The following is a 26,462-nucleotide window of genomic DNA, read 5'->3' on the forward strand; positions in this document are numbered from 1 at the left end:
TATATATATATATATATATATATATTGTGTGTGTAGCGCTTATTGTCCTGATAACTTTTATTTGAAAAGGCTTCGCATTTAAGCTCTTGACAATCACGCGATGGTTTGCTTTGTATTCAGATCAATAACCTGTTGGTGAACATAACTAAGCATGTTCTATAGCTGAAGTTGGATATGCTAACTGCTGAGCAGAAGCAACAGCTTGTGAACAAGTATACGTTGGAAGAAGAACATATATTATGTGTTTTTCAAGGTTGTAAATATATTAGACTACTAAGCAAAGATAGTTAGTTTATTATAATGAGAGCATTTAAAACATAAAAATGGTTCGAGGAAAGACTAAAATGCATACAATTTTAAATCTATAAACATGCAAAAAAAATAAAACTCATGTCAAACATGCTTTCAACATAAATATAATAAAAGAATATTAGCATGCATATTAATCATCTATTCAAACTTAAAGTCCTAGTATGTATACTAATGATAAAAATAATTATACTTAAATTAAAATAAAGAAGTGTACTTATTTGTTGAAGCACTTTAAAATAATAAAACTTTTGTTATTGTCAAAGATGAATTTTTTTTTCCTTAAAACTTTATGGCTCTTCATTTGTGCAATTATGATCTTTGCAATATGTGTCTCAAGATTCCAACACCATCTTAACTTAGATGTACTTCTAAATAAGGTGTTTGAATAAAAAATTATATAACTCATATATCTCTCAACAAAATATATCTCTCAACAAAATGAACATGAGCTTTAGATTTGTGAGGAAAATTAAACCATAAAATAAAAAGAAAACACTAAATTATACAGTGATGAAGAGAGCATAAAAATATGAAAAACTTTGTTTTCAAATTCTTCCTTCACTCCTTATTTTTACAATGGATTTTGAAAGCTAAAGAGTTACAAAATTAACTCTAGTAATAATCAAAATTAAATCTCATAATATCAATATTTGATTATACAGGAGATCAAGAATTAAATTCGAACATAATGGCCATAAATCTGTATTTTTTTAAGTTGAAAAAATTATTCAGATTTGCAATAAAAAGCTTCTGGAAGAGATTGTTCACTTTCATGGGTTAAACTGGACAAGCAATGGACTGAAAGAAATAGTTCTTCATGGAATAAGACCAAATCTTAGTTGTCAAAAAATAATCTATTGTGACCCAAAATATTATTTATAATAAACACAAACAAACCTAAACCCAAGCCTAGGCTTGAGCATGCGTTAGGTTGGGCAATGCACATGCGTATGTATGAGTTTAAGTCTAAAGCTTGTCTTGTCTAGGACCTTTCCCCTTTAAAGACTTGGGTGCCTTTTGAGCTCAATTTTAACTTTTCAACTATCCATTTTATAAATGATTAGTACTTAAAAATGTATTTTTATCAAGGTTTTATATCATTATTTTGCACTTAAAGTATCAATAACTCCTTAACTAGAGTATGTTTTATAATAACAAGTCTGATAATATAAGATAGCTTTAATTTATGGTAAATATCCATTTTAAATACAGGCATATCTCACAATTTAAAGAATTGATTGCTGTGATTAACTATTGAAAGTGAAAGGACAAAGAAAAGGCTAAACTTAGAAAGGAGATGCTGATTCAATTTAAATTTGAACACTATTCAGTCATTGGGTCATATCTGGAGCTATAGATCTTGGATTTCAATTTGGTTTATATGGCTAGAAAGCTAAGAAATAGGCCTATAATGTTCATGAATAGTGGAAGACCTAAACCTTCCATTTTTAAATTCAAAGTTTGGCCACAAAATAGAAGTCAAAATCTATTCTGCAATCCAGCCCAAACATTGCTTAGAATTTTACCCATAACTGGAGTTCTAAAAGGCAAAATGACGTCAAATTTGGTGGGTGGAAGAATAAGATAATTTTCAACTTTCATGAAGACTACCTGCTCCAATTTTGATGTTAGCAATTCCATTTCATCCAAACAAGAGCTTGAGGGTTGTCCACCACGTCCACTAGAAGCACTACTCAATATTTTAGCCATATCTCGAGCTTTAGTGATCCAAATGATCTGAAATTTGGTGGGTGGAAAGATAAGATGATTTCCAACAACTTTTATGAGGAACGCGTTGCCAAATTCTGATTGAATCAATGTCATTTCATCCAACTAAAATGCTTGAGTGCTGCTGTCCACCAAGTCCACTAAATCAATAATTGGCCACTACATCAATAATCAATTACCAAATAAATAGTTTCGAGTTTTAGCCTATAAAAGGAGGCATTCGCCATTCATTTAGGCATCTTGGTTCTTAGATCAAGATCATGTTCTTGCTCTCTCTCTTTATATTTTTATAATGCTTAAGTTTTGCTTTCATTAATCTCTTGTTTATGCTTTTCATTTCCTTTACTATACTTAAACTTATGTTTTTCTTCTTCATCATGTTAAGGTGAAAAGGTTTCACTAATGGTGTTAGGATAAGTATAATATAAACTCAATATGGACTCCAATGCTTATATCCTAAACAACTTGCTATTAACATATCTTATTATTTTTATCTTATTAATTCTTAATACCTTGCTTGTTAAATAGTTAATCTAGATTTGTGTTGTATAACACTTGGTACATCAAATACTTGATCCTACATAGTCTTTGGCCGACATCTTTATTATGAGAGGAACTTGATTTGTTGTCAACATAAGTTAGCATCATGAATACCTAATAAAATTTATAAGTATGGTATTATGTAAATAAGATGATTAATATGATCATGTTGATAATTTATAAAAAGTTTATACTTTACTTATATCTAATACTATTAGTGGATCCTCTAACCTTGACATTTGTTTTTATTATTATTTAATCTTCACATTAATCTTACATCTCAAAGTCCTCTTTAACTCATCATCACCATCATCATCATCATCGTTGTTATTGTTGTTGTTGTTGTTGTTGTTGTCGTCGTCGTTTATAATTTATATAGGTCACCTCCCTATGGTTCGACCTCGGTCTTGCCGGGTTATTTATTATTTTGACACTTCTGTACTTGGAATAAGACATTAACTCTTTGATCGTGTCAATAAACACTAGGAAAGTTTTGATTCTTTCCAATATGGTATTGAGTTCTTTAAAGGATTTTGGGTTTCACCAAAACATTCCATCCAAGAATTATTTGTGATTAACTTTTCTTTTACTTATAATTTGTTTAAATTATGTTAATTTTCTATGTTAAAGAGCATATCTTGAAGATTAAATTCCAATAAAGTTTTAACCTTAAAAATAAGTGGACTCTGTTTTTAATTTAGCCTCAAATGTGCTTATTAATCATGTTCTTTAAACAAATTTCTAACAATCTCCCATATGAATAGAACTTGTCTCACCAATTTTAAAACAACTCAAAAATTTGTTGAGAGATACTAATTTGGTAAATTACTACATCAAAATAAATAGTTTTTTACTTTGAAACTTTTGTATGAAATAATATTAGATTTACTAGCTAAATAGTGAATATGATGTCATAAACTAATCATAGTTTATGTAAACCAAAATAATAGTATCAATATAGTTCTTTACCTAGATATTTTCTTTGATTCTCACTATTGTGTTCATTTTGATCCTAAACAACTCTTGGATTTATAAATGCTTTAGAGAATTCAGCCTTTATTAAAATTCTAAAGAAACAATTATATTTCTTACTCATATAAGTAACTTTCATTATGTTATACTTTAGTTGGTGTATCAAGATATGAAAATCATTAAAAACTCAACTCACCATTTTATTACGTTGCAGCTAACACTTATTTCATCATAGGAATAAGTAGGAAATATAATTTCCTATTACTATTGAGAGTGATATATAACTTAATTTTCTATTTAAATTTAGATCTTAGGATCTCTAATCAACTAGACATGGTTATCATCATTACAGTCTTTTATCTTTAAAGGTTTGAAGCTCATTTTTCTCAATGAATTATACACAAACTCTCTTGACAAACCTTTGTTTGGCGGATCTATAATATTTTTCTTTTGACTTTATATAGTTAATAGAAATAATTTCATTCAAGATCAAGGTATTTAACAGTATTATGTATATGACGTATATGTCTAAACTTATAATTATACAGTAGTCATGGCTATGCTGTGGGCTGGATTAATTTTTTTTGATATAAAAACAAGATGCTTGAGTGATGATAATATTTTTAAAAAAGTAAGAATAATCTAAGACTCAAATCATTAACTTAATTGAATTCAACAAGTTTGTTTATTTAGAGCCTATTTAGTATTATGGTACTAGTTGTTTTTCAAAGTGTTTTTTTCTTGAGAAAATATCGAAATAATTTTTTTTCATTTTTTAAAATTTATTTTTGATATCAACATGTCAAAACAATTTGCAAACACAAAAACAAAATATTCGAAGCAAAGGAAAAAAAAATAAAACAATATTAATTTTTTTCAAAAGTACTTTTAAAATACAAAAACAAACAGGCTCTTAATAATATGATAAAAAATAGACAATGATAGTAAGTAAATTAATTTTTTTTTTTGCAATAATTAACTATAAAAAATAAGTTATCATGCTCAGATTAAGAAGAAAGAGAAGTTTATTGGAGACTCATCGTCGTTCCGTTGTGGACACCTTTTCACCACTAGAAAAAGGCTCATTAAAACCATTCTAATGCCATTATGAAAGGATGCACGACAACACTGAAAATGGTCGCATGCAATGTTAGAGAAACGACTCAGAAAGCAAACCATATAAAATATAATGAAGTGAACATTCAATGCTTATATTTAATCCATCAATTTATTTTAATTATTTTTTAAAAAATGCTAAATTTAACAAAGAGCGACAAATAAAAAGACCTGAGATAAACCAAGTTATTTTTTAAATTAGTAAAAAATCATATAGAAAGCAAATAAAAAAACATAACAAAACTTAATCTCTAATTAAATAAATGTTAAATGATGAAACTAAAAAAAATGAGCTTAAAAAATAAAAAAGAAAAACCAAGCAAACTTAGACGAATCTTTTAAACTTAAGTTAATCTCTTAAACTCGCAACTCGTGAAATCTTAGACTTAGATGATCAATCAAGAAGCTCACTTCCTAATCAATTTAATGTTGAAGGATGAAATTAGAAAAAAAAATATCTCTTTAAAAAATTTAACAAGGTAAAAAGAAATAGCAATCAAAAGAATAAAGATTAAATCTGATTAAAAAAAACTAGAGGATAAAATCATAAAATAGATTCAATTTTTAAAAATTATTTCAAATAAAGAAAATAACTATTAAAAGAATGAGAACAAAAAATGAAAAGAGGGTATAATTAAAATTTTTTTCATATAAATTCTTTAAAAATAAAACAAATAGTAATCAAAATAACAATGACTAAATATAAAAAATAAATAAATTAAAGAGCTACTTCAAAAATTATGAGTGTTAGACGTGAAAATCAAGGATGAGAGATGGAAAAAAAATAAAAAATAAAAAGATAACGATGTCAAACTAGAGGTTTGTAAGCTACATACGTCGTCTGAGGAGGGAGGGTCTGCTAAGATGTTTCCAACAACGTTAAGGTAGGCCGTTAGAATCCTCCGTACATGTTGCATGAACACGACGGGAGCGACAAACACTCTGACACTTGCAATGCACTTACTAATCATTTTTGTTTTTAAATAATATTTTAGATTTATTCAAATATCAAATTGTTTCTTAACAAACTTAATTATAACTAAAAAACTATGATGAAAATACTTAAAAGCCCATAAACATCAATTAAAGAAAGTTTGCATTTAATGGTAATTTAATCATTTTACTGTGCTTTAAAAAGTAAAATTTTTAAAAAACTCATTGATGCCAGTTAAATAAATTTTTTTTCTAAGGATAATTGATTTATTTAACTATGTGTAAAATATAAAAAGATCGAATGGTTCCTAAATAATTTAACAATAACTAATGAACCTCGAAAAAAAATTATATTACCCTAATAACAAAATAATTATTATACTATTCTTTTTTTTCCTCGTAAACAATGTTTTTTCGCTCCTTAATTAGCTTTTAATAACAAAAGCCTTGACTTTTTTTTGGTTAGGTTTATATAAAATTGTCATGTGAAATCATGGTTTGTTGATAAAATTAATTTTGAAATTAGAAAAAAAACTATCCGGTAAGATTAATTTACTATCTAATATACTAGCATTTATGAAAAAAAAAACGTCACATTTCAATAAGATATTGAATTCTTTAAGATCTTTTGTCCCCGAGGACAAACTTTATGAATCAGAAAAGCAGAGGAGATTTTTTTTTCCTTTATAATTGACTGTCCCATATGAAATGAAAAAAACAAAAGGAGTACCACCACCCTTCATTTGTTTCTTTTTAAGAACAAAAAATATATATATTTGTGCTAGAATACCACAATTGCCACCATTTGTCACTCTTACTGCTTTAGCAGTAAATATATTTTTAAGTTAGCTTTCATGCATTCAAAATTATTTTTTTTAAAAATCAACTTTAATTTTTATGCAAAATATCCAAATTTGGATATCAATGTATTTGTAAAAATTATTTTCTGTCAACAATGTAAAAAAGACAAATCCTCTTAAATGATGATAATAGGATGATAACAGCAAATTATTAGTTGGATTGTAAATGTTGTCCAGTAGAATTAAAATGATAAATTTATATCACAAATGTTTTTAAGAGTGTGTTAGTAATTATTTTTAATATATTTTTTTAAAATATATTAAAATAATTATTTATTTTAAAAAAATTATTTTTAACACTACACCTAAAAACCATTTAAAAATATAAAAAGATAATTTTAAATAAAATAAAATTTTAATATTTTAAAAAATATTTTTTTAAACACGTAACTAAACTGCTTCATGAGCGTTTGAAAATGCGGACCAACCTGAGTTTTTAAAAAATTTATTTTTTTGTTAAAAATTAAAAAATATATATATTAGATCGTTTTAATGCATTTATCTTAAAAATAATTTTTAAAAAATAAAAAAAATATTATTTTAATATATTTTAATATAAAAATTATTTTAAAAAACATAAGTCACCAAAACTCATGCTATCCGCTCCTTCTTCCACGTTGCTAAGTCCGCACACGATTGGACACCTCTCTTAAACTCGTCAGCGTCCAATTCTCCACATCATCACCATTGAAATCCAGGAAGCAACCTAACTTACGCTACACCCCTCCATACTGTAGCTTCCCCCTTGCAGTGGCGATTTCGTAATTTTGTCCCTTAATTTACACACCATTTGTCTCTCACATATTATCACACTCAAGACTCGCTTACACAAAACCATACCCCGCTTTCTCTCTCTCTCTCTCGGAATTTAGAACCCGATCACCTGGATCTCTAACTCGCGCGATCTGCAAAAATGGTGAGTTCGTGATCCATTACCGTTTCGTGATCCATTGCCGTTTTTCTATTCACATCCAATTTGTGCTGTCGTTTTATAGCCTTCACTTTCGAGTTCGAGTATGCATTAGATCTGGTTGAAGTCTGCTTTGATTTGTTGCTGTTTTCTAATTAAGCATCTAATTGTATAAATTGTTAGCTTCTATTCGCACCACTCAATCATTTTTTCTGTTGAATTAATCAAATGCGTTACATTGGGATCGATTGCGCTCTGTTTGGTTGCTTGGAATCCGAGGTTCTTGATGTTCGCTTTGATTTGTTAGTGACCAAACGGATGTTTAGGTCTTGAGTTTTACTGAGATCTGGTGTTAGGGAATTTGAATTTTTAGATATTTGTGTATTGTGAGTTTTCGAGTTGTGTTTGATAGCTCAAAAAGTGAAGGAATAACCAAAAATTGTTTTGGTTATGACTTGATGTGTTTTGAGATTATGATTTTTTTCTTATTTTATTGTTAACTAATTGGATTAATGCGGATTTTATTTTTCTGGATTAATTTGAGATCTGGTATATAATTCCGGGACTGATGTTTTTTTTATATATATATGTTTGTGTATTAACAGCCTCTCAGACTCGAAATCAAGGTATTCTTATATATTTTCAGCTTCAATTCTATGAGTTTTTTTTTTCCTCTAAAATGACTGAGTAATATTCTGGCTTTGATATTTGGATCAGAGGAAACTTGCTCAAAGATCAGAGAGAGTAAAGTCAGTCGATCTACATCCAACTGAACCATGGTAAATTATATTCTTCTTTTTGCGTGTTTTCTTCACTTAATTTGTTAGTTATTTGAGTGCAGAGAGAAGTTGTAGATATGGTGGTATTTTAACTTGATGTTCTGTATTAACATGTGATTTGGGTTTCTGCAGGATTTTAGTGAGTTTGTATTCAGGGACTGTGTGTATCTGGAACTACCAGTCACAGGTATGGGAATGTAACCACACTTGTTTTTCTTCACGATTCTGGTTTATTTACACATGGAATTTTCAGCATTAACAATAAAACGTTTGAAGTAGGGTGATTGTTATTGATGATCATGATAATTTTCTAAAAATTATGTATATGTTTTATTAGTGAAGCAACATGGCTACTAACTTTAGTTAACGTTGAGTAGGTATGGGGTCCCAAGATCATTGTTTCTTATGAGAGTGCTGATAATTCTCAATCATCTTCTGTTCTTATTTTAGAGAAAAAACTACAAAGAAAACACAATCCTGGTTTTCCACCTTAGTTGCTTTCTGTTACGAGTTAGGGCATGAGGGTAATGCGCTTATGGAAAAACTGAACAAGTTACATGTGATTGGGACCGTACCTTGTAGTAGTTTCTCTTAACTTGTGAAGCTGGTTGCTATTTGGATTTGTTTTCATCAGCTGGGAACAACGATGAAGTACCAGACTATTAGGGGTAGGAAAAGCTGCAATATGGTATGAGTTGTTTGCCCCCTCAGCTAATTGATCATGGAACATGAACTGAGAGAACAAGCAACACATCACACCATATCAATGGGGAGCTTTACAATTTATTTTTCCATTTTTGTAGAACAAGTAAACTTGGGAAATAAACTTAGCTGCTGACTATCTTGTGAGAAGCTTGTCTTGAAATGTATTTTTGTTTTGCTACAGTCACAAATCAGCAGCCAAAAGTTTCTTTTTGTTGTTTTTGAGCTTGAAATTTTCTTACAATTGATTATTTTCTTGAAGTTTTTATTTTTTCCCTTTTAATCTAAATCTCCTTGATCTCCTCCAGACCATGGCAAAGTCTTTTGAGGTCACTGAATTACCAGGTACATTATAATATTCGCTTGATTTATGAAGCCATTGTAAAAAATTCTGTAATACTTCATCTCTTTATTTGCATATGATGTGAAGTGAGCTTTTTTCTTCTTTGTAATCATCATATCTTCTGAGGTTTACATTATGTTTCTGCAGTTAGGTCAGCCAAGTTTATAGCACGAAAGCAGTGGGTTGTTGCTGGGGCCGATGACATGTATATTCGTGTGTACAACTACAACACAATGGATAAGATAAAAGTTTTAGAGGCGCATACAGATTACATTAGATGCGTGGCTGTCCATCCTACCCTTCCATATGTGTTGTCATCATCTGATGACATGCTTATAAAACTTTGGGATTGGGAGAAGGGTTGGGCCTGTACTCAGATATTTGAGGGGCATTCTCATTATGTGATGCAGGTTACTTTTAATCCAAAAGACACCAACACTTTCGCAAGCGCATCCCTTGATCGCACCATAAAGGTATAAGGGGTGTTCTCTGCTGCTAACTTTTTGTAAATGCATTATGTGCTCCACTTGGTTCAGTTAGTTGATATTTCTTTGTTTTAGATATGGAATCTTGGCTCTCCCGACCCAAATTTCACTCTGGATGCCCATCAGAAAGGAGTAAATTGTGTCGATTACTTTACTGGTGGAGATAAACCTTATCTAATAACTGGTTCTGATGATCACACTGCGAAGGTCTGTCCTTCATATATTTATTTAGTTTTTTTTTTGTCATGCTCGATTAACATATTTATCTTGATTTTGAATCTCAACGGACCATTTTTCAACTAGGTATGGGACTATCAAACTAAAAGTTGCGTCCAGACTTTGGACGGCCATACACACAATGTCTCTGCTGTATGTTTCCATCCCGAACTTCCAATAATAATTACAGGTTCTGAGGATGGGACCGTTCGTATATGGCATTCAACAACTTACAGGTAATTCTTTCTCCGTATAAACATAATTTTGTCATGTCTGTGATAGCTTTTATGTGCACTTAATTATCTGCTCTACATGGTAACTGGAACATATACATTCTGATTGAATTAGAACATCTCTTAGAGATGTTTTTTCAGCACCTTTGCAAGAACATTTGGCGGGCCAACTTCCTTGGATATTTTTTTTTCCAATTTTTATATACCTCTCAATCTAGATTATGGACTCGTTTGTGTAGGCGTCATGGGCTTCCTAGAGTCTCGCACACCTGAAAAATATTCCTTATGCACCTGTTTAGTCAATTAGCTTCAGGATTTTAATTTTACTGGCATGCGAAATTGTCATGAATTTCTGCATATTTGCAGCCATAATTTGATATTAAATTGAAGATTTTTCTCTATTGGTGAATGCACAGCCCAGTATGATCTGAATTAGGCTGATTCTTTGAGTTGTTAAATTCTTTGGGGTTAGAATTGATGCAAAATCTTGAAAGCTCAAGCTAAATAGTTGCATCATGTTTCTCTTTATTTTTCTTTGTTGTAAACCTATAACATTGCATGTATATTGAAATTATCTGAATCTTTGTAATTTACAAGGATGGATTTCTGTTTGCCTTAATGTTTCAGACTTTTAATACATGTTTCATTTCCTACAGGCTTGAGAACACCTTGAATTATGGCCTAGAAAGAGTTTGGGCTGTTGGATACATGAAAGGTTCACGCCGGTATGTGTCTTGATTAGTTTGTTGATGATCAACCCTTCCACCATTTGGGGAATAGTTGAACATCTTTTGAAAATGAGTTTTTGTTGATGATGAGTAAAAGCAGAATGTTTATCAATTTCTTTGTGCAGTATTGTGATTGGGTATGATGAAGGAACCATTATGGTCAAGATCGGCCGAGAAGAACCTGTAGCTAGCATGGACAATAGTGGAAAGATTATATGGGCCAAGCACAATGAAATTCAAACTGTGAACATTAAGAGTGTGGGGGTAGATTTTGAGGTTTGGGTTCCAGTTAGAGCACCTCATAATTGCTACTTAACATACAATCTTAATGTGAAAAGGGTTCTTTTGCTTGGCATAACATCACCCTTTGTTATCCATGCTTTAGGTCACTGATGGTGAAAGATTGCCTTTGGCTGTTAAGGAGTTGGGAACATGTGATCTTTACCCCCAAGTGAGTTTGCAACTTTTTTGCTCATTCCATGAATTTTTATGTTTCTTTTTGTCCCTCACCTGCACCTAAGGTTCCATCATATTAAGTAAGGCTGCATCGTTTAAAGCTACATAAATTTCTTCATGCATCTCAGCGGGGTTAATGTAAAATATTTTAGATTTTTTTAACATTCTTTCTAAGAGTTATTCGTTGGTTTAAGAAAATTCAATTGATGTAGCAGCCCAGAGCAGATGGCCATTTTTTCCTGGCAGGACATAAAGTCTGCAAAATGTCTCCTAAACTCAATTTAGATGCTTGATAGACAAATTACTGTTTTTTTTTTTTATGGTCCCTTGCATCATTTCTTTTTTCCATTTTTTTGTGGGAGTATTCCTTGTTACATGTATATGCATAGTATCATGGACTAGTTTTTCAAGGTGGAAGGGAAACTTGTAACATGCATAGACATAGCATTAATGGTGTTGAGAGTAAGCTAGGAAAAACACGTGCTGATTTTTTTTTATAATCTATCTTGAAATGTACATTTGTGTACATGGGTGACTTAGTTTTTCTTCCACACTTATATTACAGACCTTAAAGCACAATCCCAATGGGAGGTTTGTTGTTGTCTGCGGAGATGGTGAGTACATCATATATACAGCTTTAGCATGGAGAAACAGATCATTTGGTTCTGCACTTGAATTCGTTTGGTCTGCTGATGGTGAATATGCTGTTAGAGAAAGTACATCAAAGATTAAGATTTTCAGTAAAAATTTCCAGGTTTGTACACTCTTTAGTTTATTTCATCCTTTCTCTTAAATTATTGTTTTTTTCTGGAGAAGTGGAATTTTTTTGACAAGCTGGCCTGTATAGAAAAGAAATGTAATATGCCAAGCTTCTTTGAGGAAAATTGTTGAACATTTATCTCAAGAGCCACTAGTAATGCTCTCCCGGTTCATCTTGTGATTTGTCTAATCATGCTCAGGCTTATATTTCCTGAGGGCTAACAGAATTGTTTTTTATTCTCAAAACTCATCAATCTAGCTGTTATGTAAATTCTTTACTATTATGTGAAGTATGGAGTCAAATGATGGTAAATTCTTTCAGGAAAAGAAGAGCATCCGGCCAACCTTTTCAGCTGAGCGTATTCACGGAGGAACCCTGTTGGCTATGTGCTCAAATGATTTCATTTGTTTCTATGACTGGGCTGAATGCAGGTTGATTAGGAGAATTGATGTTACTGTGAAAGTAAGACCAGATGTTTCTCCAATATTATGGGTTTTTTTATACCATGTTCCTTTTGTAATTATTAATGCTTGATCTTGAATATATCAGAATCTCTTTTGGGCTGACAGCGGAGATTTAGTGGCTATTGCAAGTGATACGTCATTCTACATCCTCAAATACAATGTAAGGCTCCTTATTAGATTACCCTCTGGGATTTCTTGAATTGTCTGTACATTCACTTGCTGCCTTCATATTGCATGCATTTATTTTAAATGATGTTTGTTTAATTTTGCAGCGTGAGATAGTTTCATCTTATTTAGATAATGGAAAACCTGTGGATGAACAAGGTATTGAGGATGCATTTGAGCTTCTTCATGAAACCAATGAACGTGTCAGAACTGGCTTATGGGTTGGGGATTGTTTTATATATAACAACTCCTCCTGGAGGCTTAATTATTGTGTTGGAGGCGAGGTACTTTGCATCCTTGTGCTTGCCACAGAATTTCCTAAATCCAGATACAACTTGTTTCTGCATATTTGATGTTGCTGTATTGATAGCTAACCCAATTGTTTTAGGTAACCACTATGTATCATCTGGACCGTCCCATGTACTTACTGGGGTACCTTGCTGGTCAAAGTCGGGTGTATTTGATAGACAAAGAATTCAAGTAGGTGTTTTTTTCATCAGTTTTTGGAAGTTACATGATCTAATTATTTTTCTTTTAACCTTTCTTTGCTTTTTTCTTCTTTGGTTTTCATGCAGTGTCATGGGGTACACTTTACTCCTTAGCTTAATTGAGTACAAGACTCTGGTGATGCGGGGAGATCTGGAGAGGGCCAGTGAAGTTTTACCTTCAATTCCTAAAGAACACCATAATAGGTATTCATCCTGTTTACTAGTTCTTAGATTTTTGGCAAATGGATATTTACATTTGTCCTCTGCAAAATGAGTGATTTTACAATTGGCTGCTAGGAAATACTGTGTATTTTTGGGTGTTCAACATCAACATTGCTACATGCTTGTCAAATTATTACAAAATAGAAATAGTAGCATGTTTTTACTCTTAGATTCTCTTTAATTTCTTCATTTTATGATAATTTATATTATATTCTTACTTTTTGTTGGCTTTTTTCCCTTTTTTTTTTATAAAAGCATTTTTTCTGTTGGTATGCCCTGTGGACAATTTTTTTTTTAGTAGCATATCAGTATACACAACTTGTGTTTGTGTTTTGAATGTTCTTGCAATTTCATAATTCTGTCATTTGCTTTACTTGTTGTTAGTTAAACTGTGAAGTTTGGCTGTTGAAGTGTTTATTTTCTGATGGACAATTAACTTTGATTGCTAGTGTGGCTCGTTTCTTGGAATCACGAGGCATGATAGAGGATGCTCTGGAAGTAGCTACTGACCCTGATTACAGATTTGAGCTAGCTATTCAGCTTGGTAGATTAGAGGCTGCGAAGGTGAGGTCAATTGATTCTACTTTTGGTTGGACTACACAATTAGTCATGGAAGCTTTTTTTTCATTTTCATGTTTTAATCTTGTCTTCTTGATATTTGTCATCTCCTTTGGATGAAATGACAACTTTGTGTCTGCTCTGAATGTCTTTCTTTTACAGGAAATTGCCAGTGAAGTGCAGAGTGAGTCAAAGTGGAAACAGTTGGGAGAGTTGGCCATGTCCAGTGGAAAGGTATCACGTTACTTGAACAGACATTTAATTGCCAGATATAATTATGGCCTTCACTGCAGTAAACTAATACATAATATCTTATCCATCCTGGGTACGTTGTATGATGAGATGGATAACAGAATGAAGAATTATTCTCCCACTTAACCCAGAAAAAAATTCTTTGGTCTAGGAGACAGCTGCTTGAAATAATAATAGTCTTTGTACTTTGTTTTTGATTGAGGTTGGGCCAGTCAGATGAAATAGTTTGATTTAACAACCTTCATGAATAAATGGGCAAATAACACAGCATACCAGTGCTTTTGTTGGATTTTAGATCTAGTTTTTTTTTTTTTTTTTTGCTGCGTATGTTGATTCCATGTCACATTTCAGGCAGCATTCTGGGTTACAGTTTTGCTCTGATTATATCTTATTTTGAGTTACTGTGCTGCAGTTGGAAATGGCTGAGGAATGCATGAGGCATGCAACAGACTTGAGTGGTTTGCTGCTACTGTATTCTTCCTTGGGAGATGCTGAAGGGATATCAAAGCTTGGATCCTTGGCAAAAGAACAGGGGAAGATAAATGTTGCATTCCTTTGTTTGTTAATGTTGGGCAAAGTTGAAGACTGCCTCCAGTTGTTGGTGGAAAGGTAATTTTCTTTTGACTACTTAAGATTAGAATGGAGGTTATTTCAAATTGAGATACTGAAGCATTATTCTGGCAGCAATCGGATACCTGAGGCTGCTTTGATGGCACGATCTTATCTTCCCAGCAAGGTTTCAGAGATTGTTGCAATTTGGAGGAAAGACCTGAACAAGGTATCTTGTGTTTTTGTTTCACTTTGAATATCTAGGGTCCCTGGCAAGTCTGCATGAACTTCCCCTTCTCTTTTTCTACCTGTATCCAAGTATGTGAAATTAGTTTCTTACTTGTTGAGCAATGCTTCCATTGGCTTACATAATCGAAAAGCTTCAAGCAAATTAGTTCAAAAGAGAGAATTATTCAACTTCAAGCAACATTATATTGTAAATCTTGCCTGAGATAGCTTGTGATAAGCTATAATTCATCATGTTTCTTTTCCCTGAGAAATGCTTTCTCCAGTCTCCACCTCACTAGGCTGTTATACAAAGAACTCCAGTTACCAGTTAAAAAAATTATGTCAATTATTCTATTATTATTGATATATACATATATATTCCTTGTTATTCTATTCAAGATTTCCACTAATTGTTTTTTTTCTTAAATAAAACTAACATGTCCCTAGATAATTTTTGAAACATGCATTTCAGGAGTCTTGTAAGTCCTAGTTTGTGTTTCTTTATAGGTCAATCCAAAAGCTGCAGAATCTCTGGCTGATCCTGAAGAATATCCAAATTTGTTTGATGATTGGCAAGTTGCTTTATCTGTCGAATCTAGAGCTGCAGGGACAAGGTACTTTTGTAGGGCACACATGCGTACACCATGAATTCACATGGCTGCTATTGTCTTTGAATGAAATGTTTCTTCTTAACTAGTTGCAATGCATAACTGATTAGTTTAGCTGAACAAGAATCTCTCTTTCCAAATTCCCTAGAATTGATAATTTGGGACAATATCCCAAGAGTTACAAGGGAGCTCATAATTTTAATGTGAATTTTTGAATTACTAGTTTATTGATGGCTCTGTTATTGCTCCTGTAGGGGTGTGCATCCTCCCGCAGAGGACTACCAATACCATGCTGATAAACCTCACATCACCCTCGTGGAGGCTTTCAGAAACATGCAAGTAGAAGAGGAGGAACCTCTTGAAAATGGAGACTTTGATCATGAGGTATTTTGTCAATTGGGTGTTGAATCGCCTTTTCATACTCAGCTGCCTTTCTTCATTCCATCTATGCTAAGGTTATGATGACGTTATGAGATGTGCATTTGCATTTCCTCTGCCAAGAATTCTATATCCTAGTGGTCAATGCCATGCATTTAATCTACTTCAACCTCACAAAAGCTCACTTTTAAGGAGTTTGATGTGCAAGTAGTTTCTAAATTCCTGATTTTCCTTAAAATTAGGGATGCAATAAAGCATTATTAACTATTATGGTTTTCAGATTTTGACTTTTTTTTTATCCTGATATGTAAAACTATATTCATCAGTCTGATGAACAGAATGGAGACGAACATAATGCCGAGGAACAGAATGGTGAAGAAGGGAGCCAAGAGGAAGCAGTTGTGGTGGATGCAGATTCCACAGATGGTGCTGTACTTGTTAATGGAAACGAACCTGAGGAAGAGTGGGGTACGAATAATGAAGAAACCCCGTCAGCCTAAAAGCAAATTGGTTGGGGCAGTGTGAAAATCCAAATTTTGTCTCTGGTGATTAATTGATTCTAAAGTGCCATCTCTAACTCCTGATCTCACATGTTATTTTTTCTACCACTACCACAACTAGTAAAAATATTTGTTTTTGTTTTATCAATGTGCTATGCTAGCACTATATCTGTCTGGCTCATCAATATCTGACACAAAGTTTAGGTCTAGTCAGGCTCAGGTGGTGCTAGTTTTCTAACCGATGACTGGGTCTTAGTCTTGCAAGTTCTAGCTGTTGTTACTCTTTACATTATTCATTTTTGAACAAGCATGCATCTAACATATGGTAGTTGAGGGCCAATCCAATTTTTGACTTAAATTGATTTACTACTTAAAAACATCTCTAGGAGTGTTAGACTACTTCCAACCATTGCTGTTAGATTTAAAAGTGTTGAATTTATGTTAGCTATCCACTCCTTGTAATTTCCATGTGCTGTTAGTTCTAGTTTTGTTACAATATGTGCTTGCATTTTGGCTCTTCTCTTTGACGTTTGGAAAATTTCAAATTTATTTTGTTGAGGTTTTCAAAAAATTTTTCCTTTTAGTGGAGTCATTTGTGATTTGAGTGGGTGGGTATATGACATCTTGGTCCTTACACCTTTACCCATTTTGTTTGCAGTGCTTACACCACATCACTAGGTCTTCTTTCAAGTCAATCGGTCCAGCTGTATTAATCCCGTAAGGTGAGCAAAGCATGCTTTAGATATAATGGATAGGTTTGTATAGAGAGATGAACAAGTTTGAACAGAGCATCGGTATGCAACCAGAGGTTGTTTGGTGGAAAATATTGAAGAAACTCCACAAGAGTGGGATCTGGCAGAAAGTTGGACTCACTACACTACACAATTGAATATGTTTTGGATAGGGCACTTTAGCATCGTTTATGTTGATTGTGCACTGTCAATTTGGCCTACTCATTGCTAAGATTGATGATGATTTTTCACAACATTTCAAATGTGGTGATTTTTTTTTTCTTGCCTTGGAAGTATGGTTGATATTTAGTTTATAGTTAAATGACGATGAAATGCAGTAAATTTTTACCTTTGCTACATGCTTAAAGAACGAGTAACTTAAAAGATATCGCTCTATTTTTCAATGATAGTAAATTTACTTCATATGGTGGTTTCCTCCCCTTTTATTGTTTATTTTCTTGGGTGAACTCAGGTTTCTTGCTGGATGCTAGAAAAAAAGGTTATTATAGGGATCGGTTGTCTCTTTCCAGGTGGTGTGGGCTATATAGCGCATTGAATTTTGTCATGGAAGATTTAGTATAAAGGATTCCTAGTTTCGTTTATAATTGTTGATGTTTTAGCATATTCTTTGAGGCCCTCGTATTCCTAAAGTTTCTTATTGTGAATGTACAAAGTTGAATTAGAGATTGCTCTCATCCAACTCCCTTTTTGCCTCGCATATTATTTATTTGAAACTCCACGGTATTCTTTTTGTGTTTTGAGAATTTCCTACGTGTGCAATTCGCCATGTACACACATACTTGGAAGAAACATGATTTTTGTTTGGTGGCACCCTATCAATAATTGCCAGGATCTTCCATGTAATGATTCTTACGTCTGATGAATAGATGTGGAAATGCGTAGATAAATCGACTTTTTATCAATAGCTGTGTAAAATGCACTACTGTGATTTGGCTTAAAACCTGTTTAAGGTCCCAGAAATCCTTTTTGACCAAATGAAATGTGTTATAAATAGGGTCGGGGTGTTTAAAAAAACTGGTTTATCTGTATTATTTGCGTTATCCAATATGTTTCAGCTCATGAGTTAGATAATGTGGATTTTGCAGGGTTAAAAAAAATCTAAAAAATAAATGTCACGGGTTGGGGTGGTGTGTTGAGATTTTTGAAACCTAATGAACTTTATCTATCTTGTATATCCTGTAACAACAAATTTAATTTGTTGTTTTATACTCTGTTTTTGGTTTTTTGGCTATAACTTGTAATAGGTTTTAGGCTAATTTATCAAGTTTAAATTTTAGTTTGGATTAAATTTAACATTTGAAAATTAGTTGGATTTCGAGTTTTAAGGTGATTGTTTATATTTTTTGTGACTAGATTGGTTTAACAATAGCGTTTTGGATTAAAAATAAATTTTTAGATAAATAAATAAAGAATATTATTTTTCCTAATTTTAGAGATGAGCAGGTAATATTATAATATCATGTTTGCCTCATTAACCTTAAAAAAGATATAGGCTCATTGGCGGGCTCTTGTTTAATTAGGTTTAGTGTTAGGCCTGACCTACCAAGCCTAACACCTTGAAAAAAATACTTCTATAATACATTAATATAAATTTATTTTTCAAATAAATTTTAGGTTTATGCTGTAATTAGCTTATGATGATTTTTTTAATAATATTATATATGTTTAGTTTTTAAAGATGTAGATATGATTCATTTGTTTTTTTTAAAAAAATTTATATAGATTAAATTTGTTTTCTTAATATTGATTTTTTTATAAGATTTTTTATATGTGGAGCCTTGTATTTTTTTGTATTCAATAAATTTTATGTGTATCGATTTCTATTATAAATTTTATGTGTTTTTCTGTTACAAATTTATTTTGATAGAGAAATTCATTAAATGCAATAAGTTAAATTACTCGTGTTGTGATGCTAAATATTTTGATATTCATTTATTGCTTAATTTCTTACAACATCTCAGTATTAGGTTGATATTTTATTTTATAATTGTAATTTTTTTATCATGTAATTAAATAAAAAATAGTTTTGAAAAAAAAATTTTAATCTTACTAGAGTCCATGACTCGGATCACAGGTTTTGCGTGCTATCTTGGGTTACCCAGTTCATAGGTTTGACGAGTTCACTCGCTGACCAAATATGCTTTTTGGTTTTTAGTCTGTTAATTGTTTTTAATAGTTTTTTTTCTTTATTTTATCATTTAATATTGGATTGATTGAAAAATAAACTGCAAGATTTTTTTTTGTTTTCTTTAAGGTTATCAATGTCTCAAATAAGTTTTTATTTTTAGATTTATACTCAATTTTGTAACTACATATTTTTATCATATAATAAAAAAATTATAAAAACAAATTATTAAACTTAATGGAGTCCATGACATGATTTGTTTAGGGACTGAGATCAATCTAATATGTCATTATCTCAATAATTTTTTTGAAAAAAATTATTATCTCAAAGTTTTATTAAAGCCTAAGCCATGTTTTTACCCGTTATCAAGATTATATTTTGATTTATGAAATCAATCGATTTAATTTGAGTCAATTCTTATATGATTTAGTTTGAAACTCGAGTTAAGTGAAAGTTAGGTTACCAAATTTTAAGATTAATCTAATAAATCAGGTTTAATAACACAATTAAAAAATTATTCATTGTTTTAATATTTTTTTATATTTTAAAAAATTTATCCAATGCAAAAAAACAGAATAGTAGTAATGATATAAAGTTGTTTCGGTGTAAACTCAATGAAACTTTAAGAATATATATATTAAAAGGACGTGACTTCTGATATGGAAGAGCTTGACAATATAATTATGGTTTTTAAATATTTGCATTCTAAATAAACAATTATTTGAAGATCTGTTGTTTCAAATCAAACAAAAAATTGTTCAAATCAATGATTAATATAAAAATATTATTATTGACGTGTTATTTAAATAAAGAAAAATCGACACTAATATGATATCTTAAATCTAACGAGGGGAATGTTAAATAAAGAAAAATTGACACCCACGTGATACGTCACACTACCAAAAACAATTATAATATATAGACGGACACGATGATAAATAGATTATTGTGAATTTTTTTTTAACTGAATATGTCTTCACAATATTCATCAATAAAAATATTTTTTTAATAAATTATTACTAATAAATTTATTAACATACCGTAAATTATCAATAAGAATTTTTTTAACAAATTATTCCTATCTGTGAACTCATAGAAAAATTCCATGTTGACAAGCTATGAATATAAATATCAATAAAAAATTTTATAAATAAATCTAAAAATTATGGTAATTTCAAAAAGAACGTTTGACAGTGCAAATAAAATATTATTTATTTGAAATCTGATTTTTTTAGTTTAAAATTAATTTTATTTTTTATTTTTTTTATTTTTTAATGTTCTAATATCAAAAATAAAATTTAAAAATTATTATTATCTTAATATATATTTTTTTTGAGGAAAAAAAAAACTTTAAAGCAGGCCCGATGAGCAGTAAAATGCATCTACACACACACTTAATGATGTAGAGAGCATACGTTTTTGAGAATCTTCATCGAGTCCCTTCTATTTATGACCTTCTGCAGAAAAGGATGACACCAGAATTTCCAATGATCTGGCTACACTCTGCCAAATGCCTGGGTCCTTCTTGGGGATGAATGTTACAGCATCAATTAGTTCAGAAGCAAAATAAAATACTCTGACAACTACAATTAATTAGGTGATTTTGTTTTTACTAAATTGATCAAAATATTCTTAGAATTATAATAAAAATATATATATAAAAAATCAAGAAATATAATAATATAATATTTTTACAAATATAATTATCGATAGGTTTAGATTTGTCTATTAAATCTATTAGTAAATTCATCTATAATATTTAATTTATTATTTAATGAGTGACCTTCTTCTCTCTCCCTCTCCATTATAAATTTGATCACATTTAAATTTTATTGAGAATTTTTTATTTTAAATAAGTAAAATTATTTATTATTTATTTGAATTTAATTTGAAAATATTAATTTTTATTACATATTTTTATTATATATATATATATATATTATTTGAGTGTTTCCCTGTATATTTTCAAACATGTTTTGCCCGTACTCTTTTTTAATGACCTTAACGCAAAGAATTGTGAGTACAAGTTCAGGCGCAGCTAATACTGATGCCACATTATTAATTCAAAAGGGTTTAATGGTCCCAAAAAAAAAACAACAAGTAGAAGAAGAAGGTTTCAACTTTCATGGTCTGATTTGAAAAAAAATAAAAATAAAAATGGTTATGTAAGAAACTCCAGATTTTGAAATCTAAAGGCCCAATAATCGGCCCAGTAAACACGAGTAATCATTCAACTCCAAATTTCCTAAAAGAAACCAAAAGGAGGGGGGGGGGCAAAAAGAGGAATAATAAAAGGTAAAAATACAAAGGGAACCTGTTTAAAATTAAAAATGAAAAGGGTCCCCTTGGTCTCTGACATAATCCATATCCAGCCCCTCAATCCATCTCCAAAATAATAATAATAATAATATTATTATAATAATAATAATAGCATTTGAAACCCTTTTCCTCGTTTTGAAGTTTGGATCTCCTTTGCTAGGGTTTTGCTCCAGCTTCCGCTCCAGCTCTTGTAAGTCTCCACCTTCGCTTCTTCGTACAGAATCTACTTATTTGTTTTCTCTCCTCTCTGCCTGTTTGTTTCTCAGTGAGAATTTCTTTTTTTCGCTTGCAAATGTTTCGAGTGTTAGGGTGGGGTGCGTGTATCCTCTACTCTTTTTAGTGTCTTGGTTAGTTTTTTGTTGGGTGTCCCAGCTCACAAACTGCAGGTTTAGATTAGATTGTTAGGTTTATTATCTCACACCTTCTGTTTGGTTGGTGGGAGAATTGAAAGAAAGTGAAGAGCATTTCTATTTCTTTTTGAATCCGGGATTTTATTGATAATTCTTCGCCTTACTTTTTTCTTTATTTCGATTAATTAGTGGGGAGGTAGGTGCTCTTTTTTTTTTAATCTGATGGAGCTGAGCTGTAGCTTGTTTCTTTCAAATTCAAACTATTTTCCTCTAGGGTTTTTTTTTTTGCCCTCTTTTGACTTGCAATATATTTCTTTTACCAGTTATTTAGTTGCTGATGCTCACCTTTAACAAATCATTTATACGCTGTCCGTTTTGTATGATTTAACTGCCATTCATTTTAACTCTGAGACTGTTTCAGAGTTGAAATTCATTTTTTTTTACTGTATATCCTCGCATATGCTTTGTGGTTCGAGGCAATCTTAAAGAAGTCTAGAGATGTTTAATATAAGTTTGAGATGGAATTCTTATAATTATGAGGGAAGAGGGAATGATCAAATCATTGTGTGTGAAGGAGTTTCCTTATGAATTTGTACACTTCTAACTGGGATGAAGATAAAAGGTTTATCATGATTTAATGAAAATTCCATTTGGTTAAGTTTGTTTCTGTTCTCAATTATTAATTTAGGTTATTCCTGCTTTCATTTCTCAATGACTGATCCTGGACATGATAGTTGGATGTGAGATAGCTAGCTAGGCTTTGAGCCTTTTCCTGAATGCAACTTTGGTTTAAGCAATCAATGTCTTAAGAGCCCGACATTTTGTGTACTTGTTTATTTTTGGGATAAAAATATCATCCAGACTCTGTTATGCATAAATTATCATAAGAGCAGTTTCCTGTTGTGTCATAGGTTGTTTGTGATGCATGATTTAGAATATTTAACCCTCTATTACCTTCCATTAGGGATATACTGAAGTGGTCTTGACAAATCTTTTACTGGGTTTAAGTAATGAAGTCTTAGGATACATGAGAGCAGAAGAATTTGCAAGTTTATTTTTCAATTGTGTATTTTGATTATTAGTTTCCTTCTCATGCTATTAACTTTATGGACTTAATTTAGGGAGACAGTTTGCATTTCTTACTAAATGGAACATCGAGCAGTTGGATTTTAAATCAGTCATTGCTCTAGTTTCCACAACTTTAGCTCTGCCTTCTACATTTGTCACTTATGTAGAAAGAGTGTGCTTTGGAATTATTTGATAGTCATGTTGAGAAAGATAAAATCTGTTGATATGCAGGATTCATCTTCACCCTGTCTTGTGGACATAACAGTTCATAAGTTTAAGGTTTTTGGCTTTGTTTGACGATGGGGGATGCAGAAAATTCCCTTCCTCCTTCGAAGAAGAGAGCTGCTGGAAGGGAGATCTCCAGAGATAACCCTGGTCTTGATGATGATGACTCTGTCGAGCAAGAAACTGGGACTTTCAAGAGAGCCAGTGATGAGGTACTGGCAGGCAGAAGAATTGTGAAAGTTCGTCGCAACCAAACCACATCAACTCCATCATCCAATCCATTTGCTAGCATTCGCCTAGTTCCTCCTACTGAGCCAATTGCAGGCACTGCTGTAGCCACAACTGAAGTAGTTAGTACTAGGCAGCAAATTTCAGAAGAAGGGAAAAGTGATGTTTGTGAGGATGTTGAAAAGGGTAAAGGTGAGAAGACTGAGCTGTCAGAGAGTGAGATCGATAAGCCAGTGGCTGAAAGTGCTGAAGATAAGAAGAATGCTGTAGATAAGGAGAAAAGTAAGGAGCCAGAAGGAAAGACTGATGAGCCAGTGGCTGAGACTGCTATGGACAAGGAGAGTGTGGAAGATGAGGGAAATACCAAAGATGAGCCAGTGACTGAAATTGCTACAGATAAGGAGAAGAGTGAGGAATCAGAGGGCAAGGCTGATGAGCCAGTGGCTGGGACTGCTATAGACAAGGAGAGTGCGGAAGATAAGGGAAATAACAGTACAGTCAATGAGGCAACTGAATTGAAGGTGGATAATGAGAAACCATCGGAAGATGAGACTGAGAAAGAAAAGGCTATAGGATATGATGATGCAGAAAATCAAGATAAGAAGGATAATGGTAGTGAAAATGTTGATCCAAGTTCTGAAGGTGCCCCTTTGAATTCATTCCAACAGCTTTCAAGTAGCCAGAATGCTTTCACAGGGCTTGCTGGAACTGGGTTTTCCACTACTTCGTTCACTTTTGGTTCATTTCCAAAGGATGGCTCTGTAATGGGTAGTGGTTCTGGTTCTCTGTTTGGGCAGAAAAATGAACAACCTTCTTTTGGATTCGGTCTCTCTAACAATGGAAGTTCTTCACTGGCGTCTATTGTCTCAAAGACCGAGGGAACTGGTTTTCCATCTATGCAGGAGGTTCCAGTTGAGACAGGGGAAGAGAATGAGAGAGTGGTGTTCTCTGCTGATTCAGTGGTGTTTGAATTTCTTGATGGTGGCTGGAAGGAGCGTGGAAAGGGAGAACTCAGGGTCAATGTATCTACCACTGGAGCTGAAAGAGCCAGACTTCTAATGAGAGCTAGGGGTAATTTCAGGTTAATTCTGAATGCAAATATTTATCCTGATATGAAGCTTACAAACATGGACAAGCGAGGTATCACTTTTGCCTGCATGAACAGTATTGGTGAAGGTAAGGACAGCCTTTCCACTTACGCACTGAAGTTCAAAGACAGTTCCATTGTGGAAGAGTTTCGTGCAGCTGTCACTGCACATAGAGATAAAGCACCTGTAGCTCTGAAGACCCCAGAGAATTCTCCAAAGGCTTCTGATGAGTGAGGTGCCTCACATTGAACCACATAAAAATGTTGTACTGGGAAACCGTTAACTGTTCTTCATTGAAGAGAAGAATTACTTTCAGGTTATCCTGATGCCTTTTGTAGCAGAGTTTGAAAAGGTGCACTCCCCTTTTTGTTGTTGAACTTCGGTTTAGTCTTCAGGAGAATGCTCTTTATTTGAGGTTATTACCTGCTTCAACTGCATAAATTTACAGCTGAAAAGACACGGAATGTTGGGCAGTTTTATAGTTTCTCCCTTGCACAAGGGATACATATTGTTGCATTGTTGCATGTTGAATGTTTACTGGACGTCCGGCATGAATTTATCCTTTAGGTTTCTCAAAAGGTGATGTTGATTTTCTCATCTTAGCACACAACCGACATTAAAGTAAAAAAATATGTTGAACATGTAAATGAGGATACTGTTGTCAAGGACAAAACCCAAGAACAGACCTCGTTCACAGATTGGGAAAACTTCAACCTCACCTTCATTTGCTTACACATCTGGTTAACCAAGCATCATTAAGTTTTTGAGCAAATTATAATTTAGTCTGTTTTATTTTTTATGATTTTGTAAGTTAGTCCTTTTTAATTTTATCTGTAGTAAATAAAATTGGAGATTTTGATTACACATGAAGGATATTTAGGCTAAAAAACTATTTAATTGTGATAAAAAACATATAAGGACCAAGATGGAATCAAATATGAAAATATTAGAACTTAATCATGTTTTTTTTTAAAAAAGGGATTAACTAATTATCTTATAAAAAACACGGGGATTAAATAATTAACTTGCTCCAAGTTTTTTATTTGACATAGTGAGACATTAAAGTATATCTTTTCCTTTTTTACCTTTATGATTATTACATACCAACCTGTTTTTTGGATAATTTATATTCCTACTATGGACGTTCTACTTCTACCCACTTAATTAAAAAATTTCCAACATTATCTCCATTGTTTTTAAAATGTTCCCTTTTTTCCCTTCACTATTAAATAACTAGTAAAAAGTGACTTTCATATATATATATATACACACACACACATACAAGTGATATATTTAAACTATTTTTATTAAAAAAAAATAGATCTCATTAATAATATTATACACAAGTATCTTTCTATTTTTCCTTTATTTTTTTCATATCAATTTTGTTTTAAAACTTTTAATGTATAAAAACAATACAAAATCGGATGTTAAATACACATTTCTTATAAATTGAGATGAATTAAATTTGTAATAATAGATTGAGAGTAGAGATTTGGTAAAATATACTACGAGAAAGATAAAGAGTTTATTTTTTTTTTAAATTAGTGATTTTTGCTTGTAATATATTAAAATAATTTCTTATTTATTTTTAAAATTTTATTTTTGATATTAGCAATCAAAACAATATAAAAAAACACTAAAAAAATTAATTTAATAAAAAACCAGTTCAATTATATTACAAAACGTGTGCTAATTTCCAAACATGAAAGCTAACTTTAGTTCTCATTAAAAGCGTGTTTCCTGAAAACAAACAACGGAAACAATTCTGTTTAACAGCTCCAATTAATTGTGGATCCAACAAACAATGACGATAACCGTA

General features: G+C 31.8%; 2 protein-coding genes across 3 annotated transcripts; both read left to right on the forward strand.

Moving 5' to 3' along the window:
- The first annotated feature begins 7,225 nt into the window (after positions 1 to 7,225).
- On the forward strand, positions 7,226 to 18,080 carry LOC133671693 (coatomer subunit beta'-2-like). 2 transcript variants are annotated; one of them, XM_062092540.1, is made up of 26 exons: positions 7,226 to 7,377; positions 7,977 to 7,997; positions 8,089 to 8,150; positions 8,283 to 8,337; positions 9,161 to 9,197; positions 9,343 to 9,668; positions 9,756 to 9,887; positions 9,984 to 10,132; positions 10,786 to 10,854; positions 10,983 to 11,133; positions 11,243 to 11,308; positions 11,879 to 12,067; positions 12,395 to 12,535; positions 12,623 to 12,697; positions 12,810 to 12,986; positions 13,091 to 13,182; positions 13,278 to 13,394; positions 13,862 to 13,976; positions 14,133 to 14,204; positions 14,635 to 14,831; positions 14,907 to 15,000; positions 15,507 to 15,613; positions 15,862 to 15,991; positions 16,312 to 16,453; positions 17,144 to 17,207; positions 17,689 to 18,080. In XM_062092540.1, exons 1-25 carry the CDS (start codon positions 7,375 to 7,377, stop codon positions 17,161 to 17,163), a joined length of 2,739 nt encoding a protein of 912 aa, XP_061948524.1. In that variant the 5' UTR covers positions 7,226 to 7,374; the 3' UTR covers positions 17,164 to 17,207; positions 17,689 to 18,080. The 2 variants fall into 2 exon arrangements, with proteins under 2 accessions (XP_061948524.1, XP_061948515.1); XM_062092531.1 differs by lacking the exon at positions 17,689 to 18,080 and having other exon boundaries at positions 7,227 to 7,377; positions 16,312 to 16,530; positions 17,144 to 17,639.
- A 3,629-nt stretch (positions 18,081 to 21,709) lies between these two features.
- On the forward strand, positions 21,710 to 25,218 carry LOC133671712 (nuclear pore complex protein NUP50A-like). Its single transcript, XM_062092560.1, has 2 exons — positions 21,710 to 21,871; positions 23,331 to 25,218. The coding sequence occupies exon 2, from the start codon at positions 23,399 to 23,401 to the stop codon at positions 24,872 to 24,874; it is 1,476 nt and encodes a 491-aa protein (XP_061948544.1). The 5' UTR covers positions 21,710 to 21,871; positions 23,331 to 23,398; the 3' UTR covers positions 24,875 to 25,218.
- Positions 25,219 to 26,462: the final 1,244 nt, after the last annotated feature.

Source organism: Populus nigra, chromosome 1 (genome assembly GCF_951802175.1).
Source record: "Populus nigra chromosome 1, ddPopNigr1.1, whole genome shotgun sequence".
Lineage (NCBI taxonomy): Eukaryota > Viridiplantae > Streptophyta > Magnoliopsida > Malpighiales > Salicaceae > Populus > Populus nigra.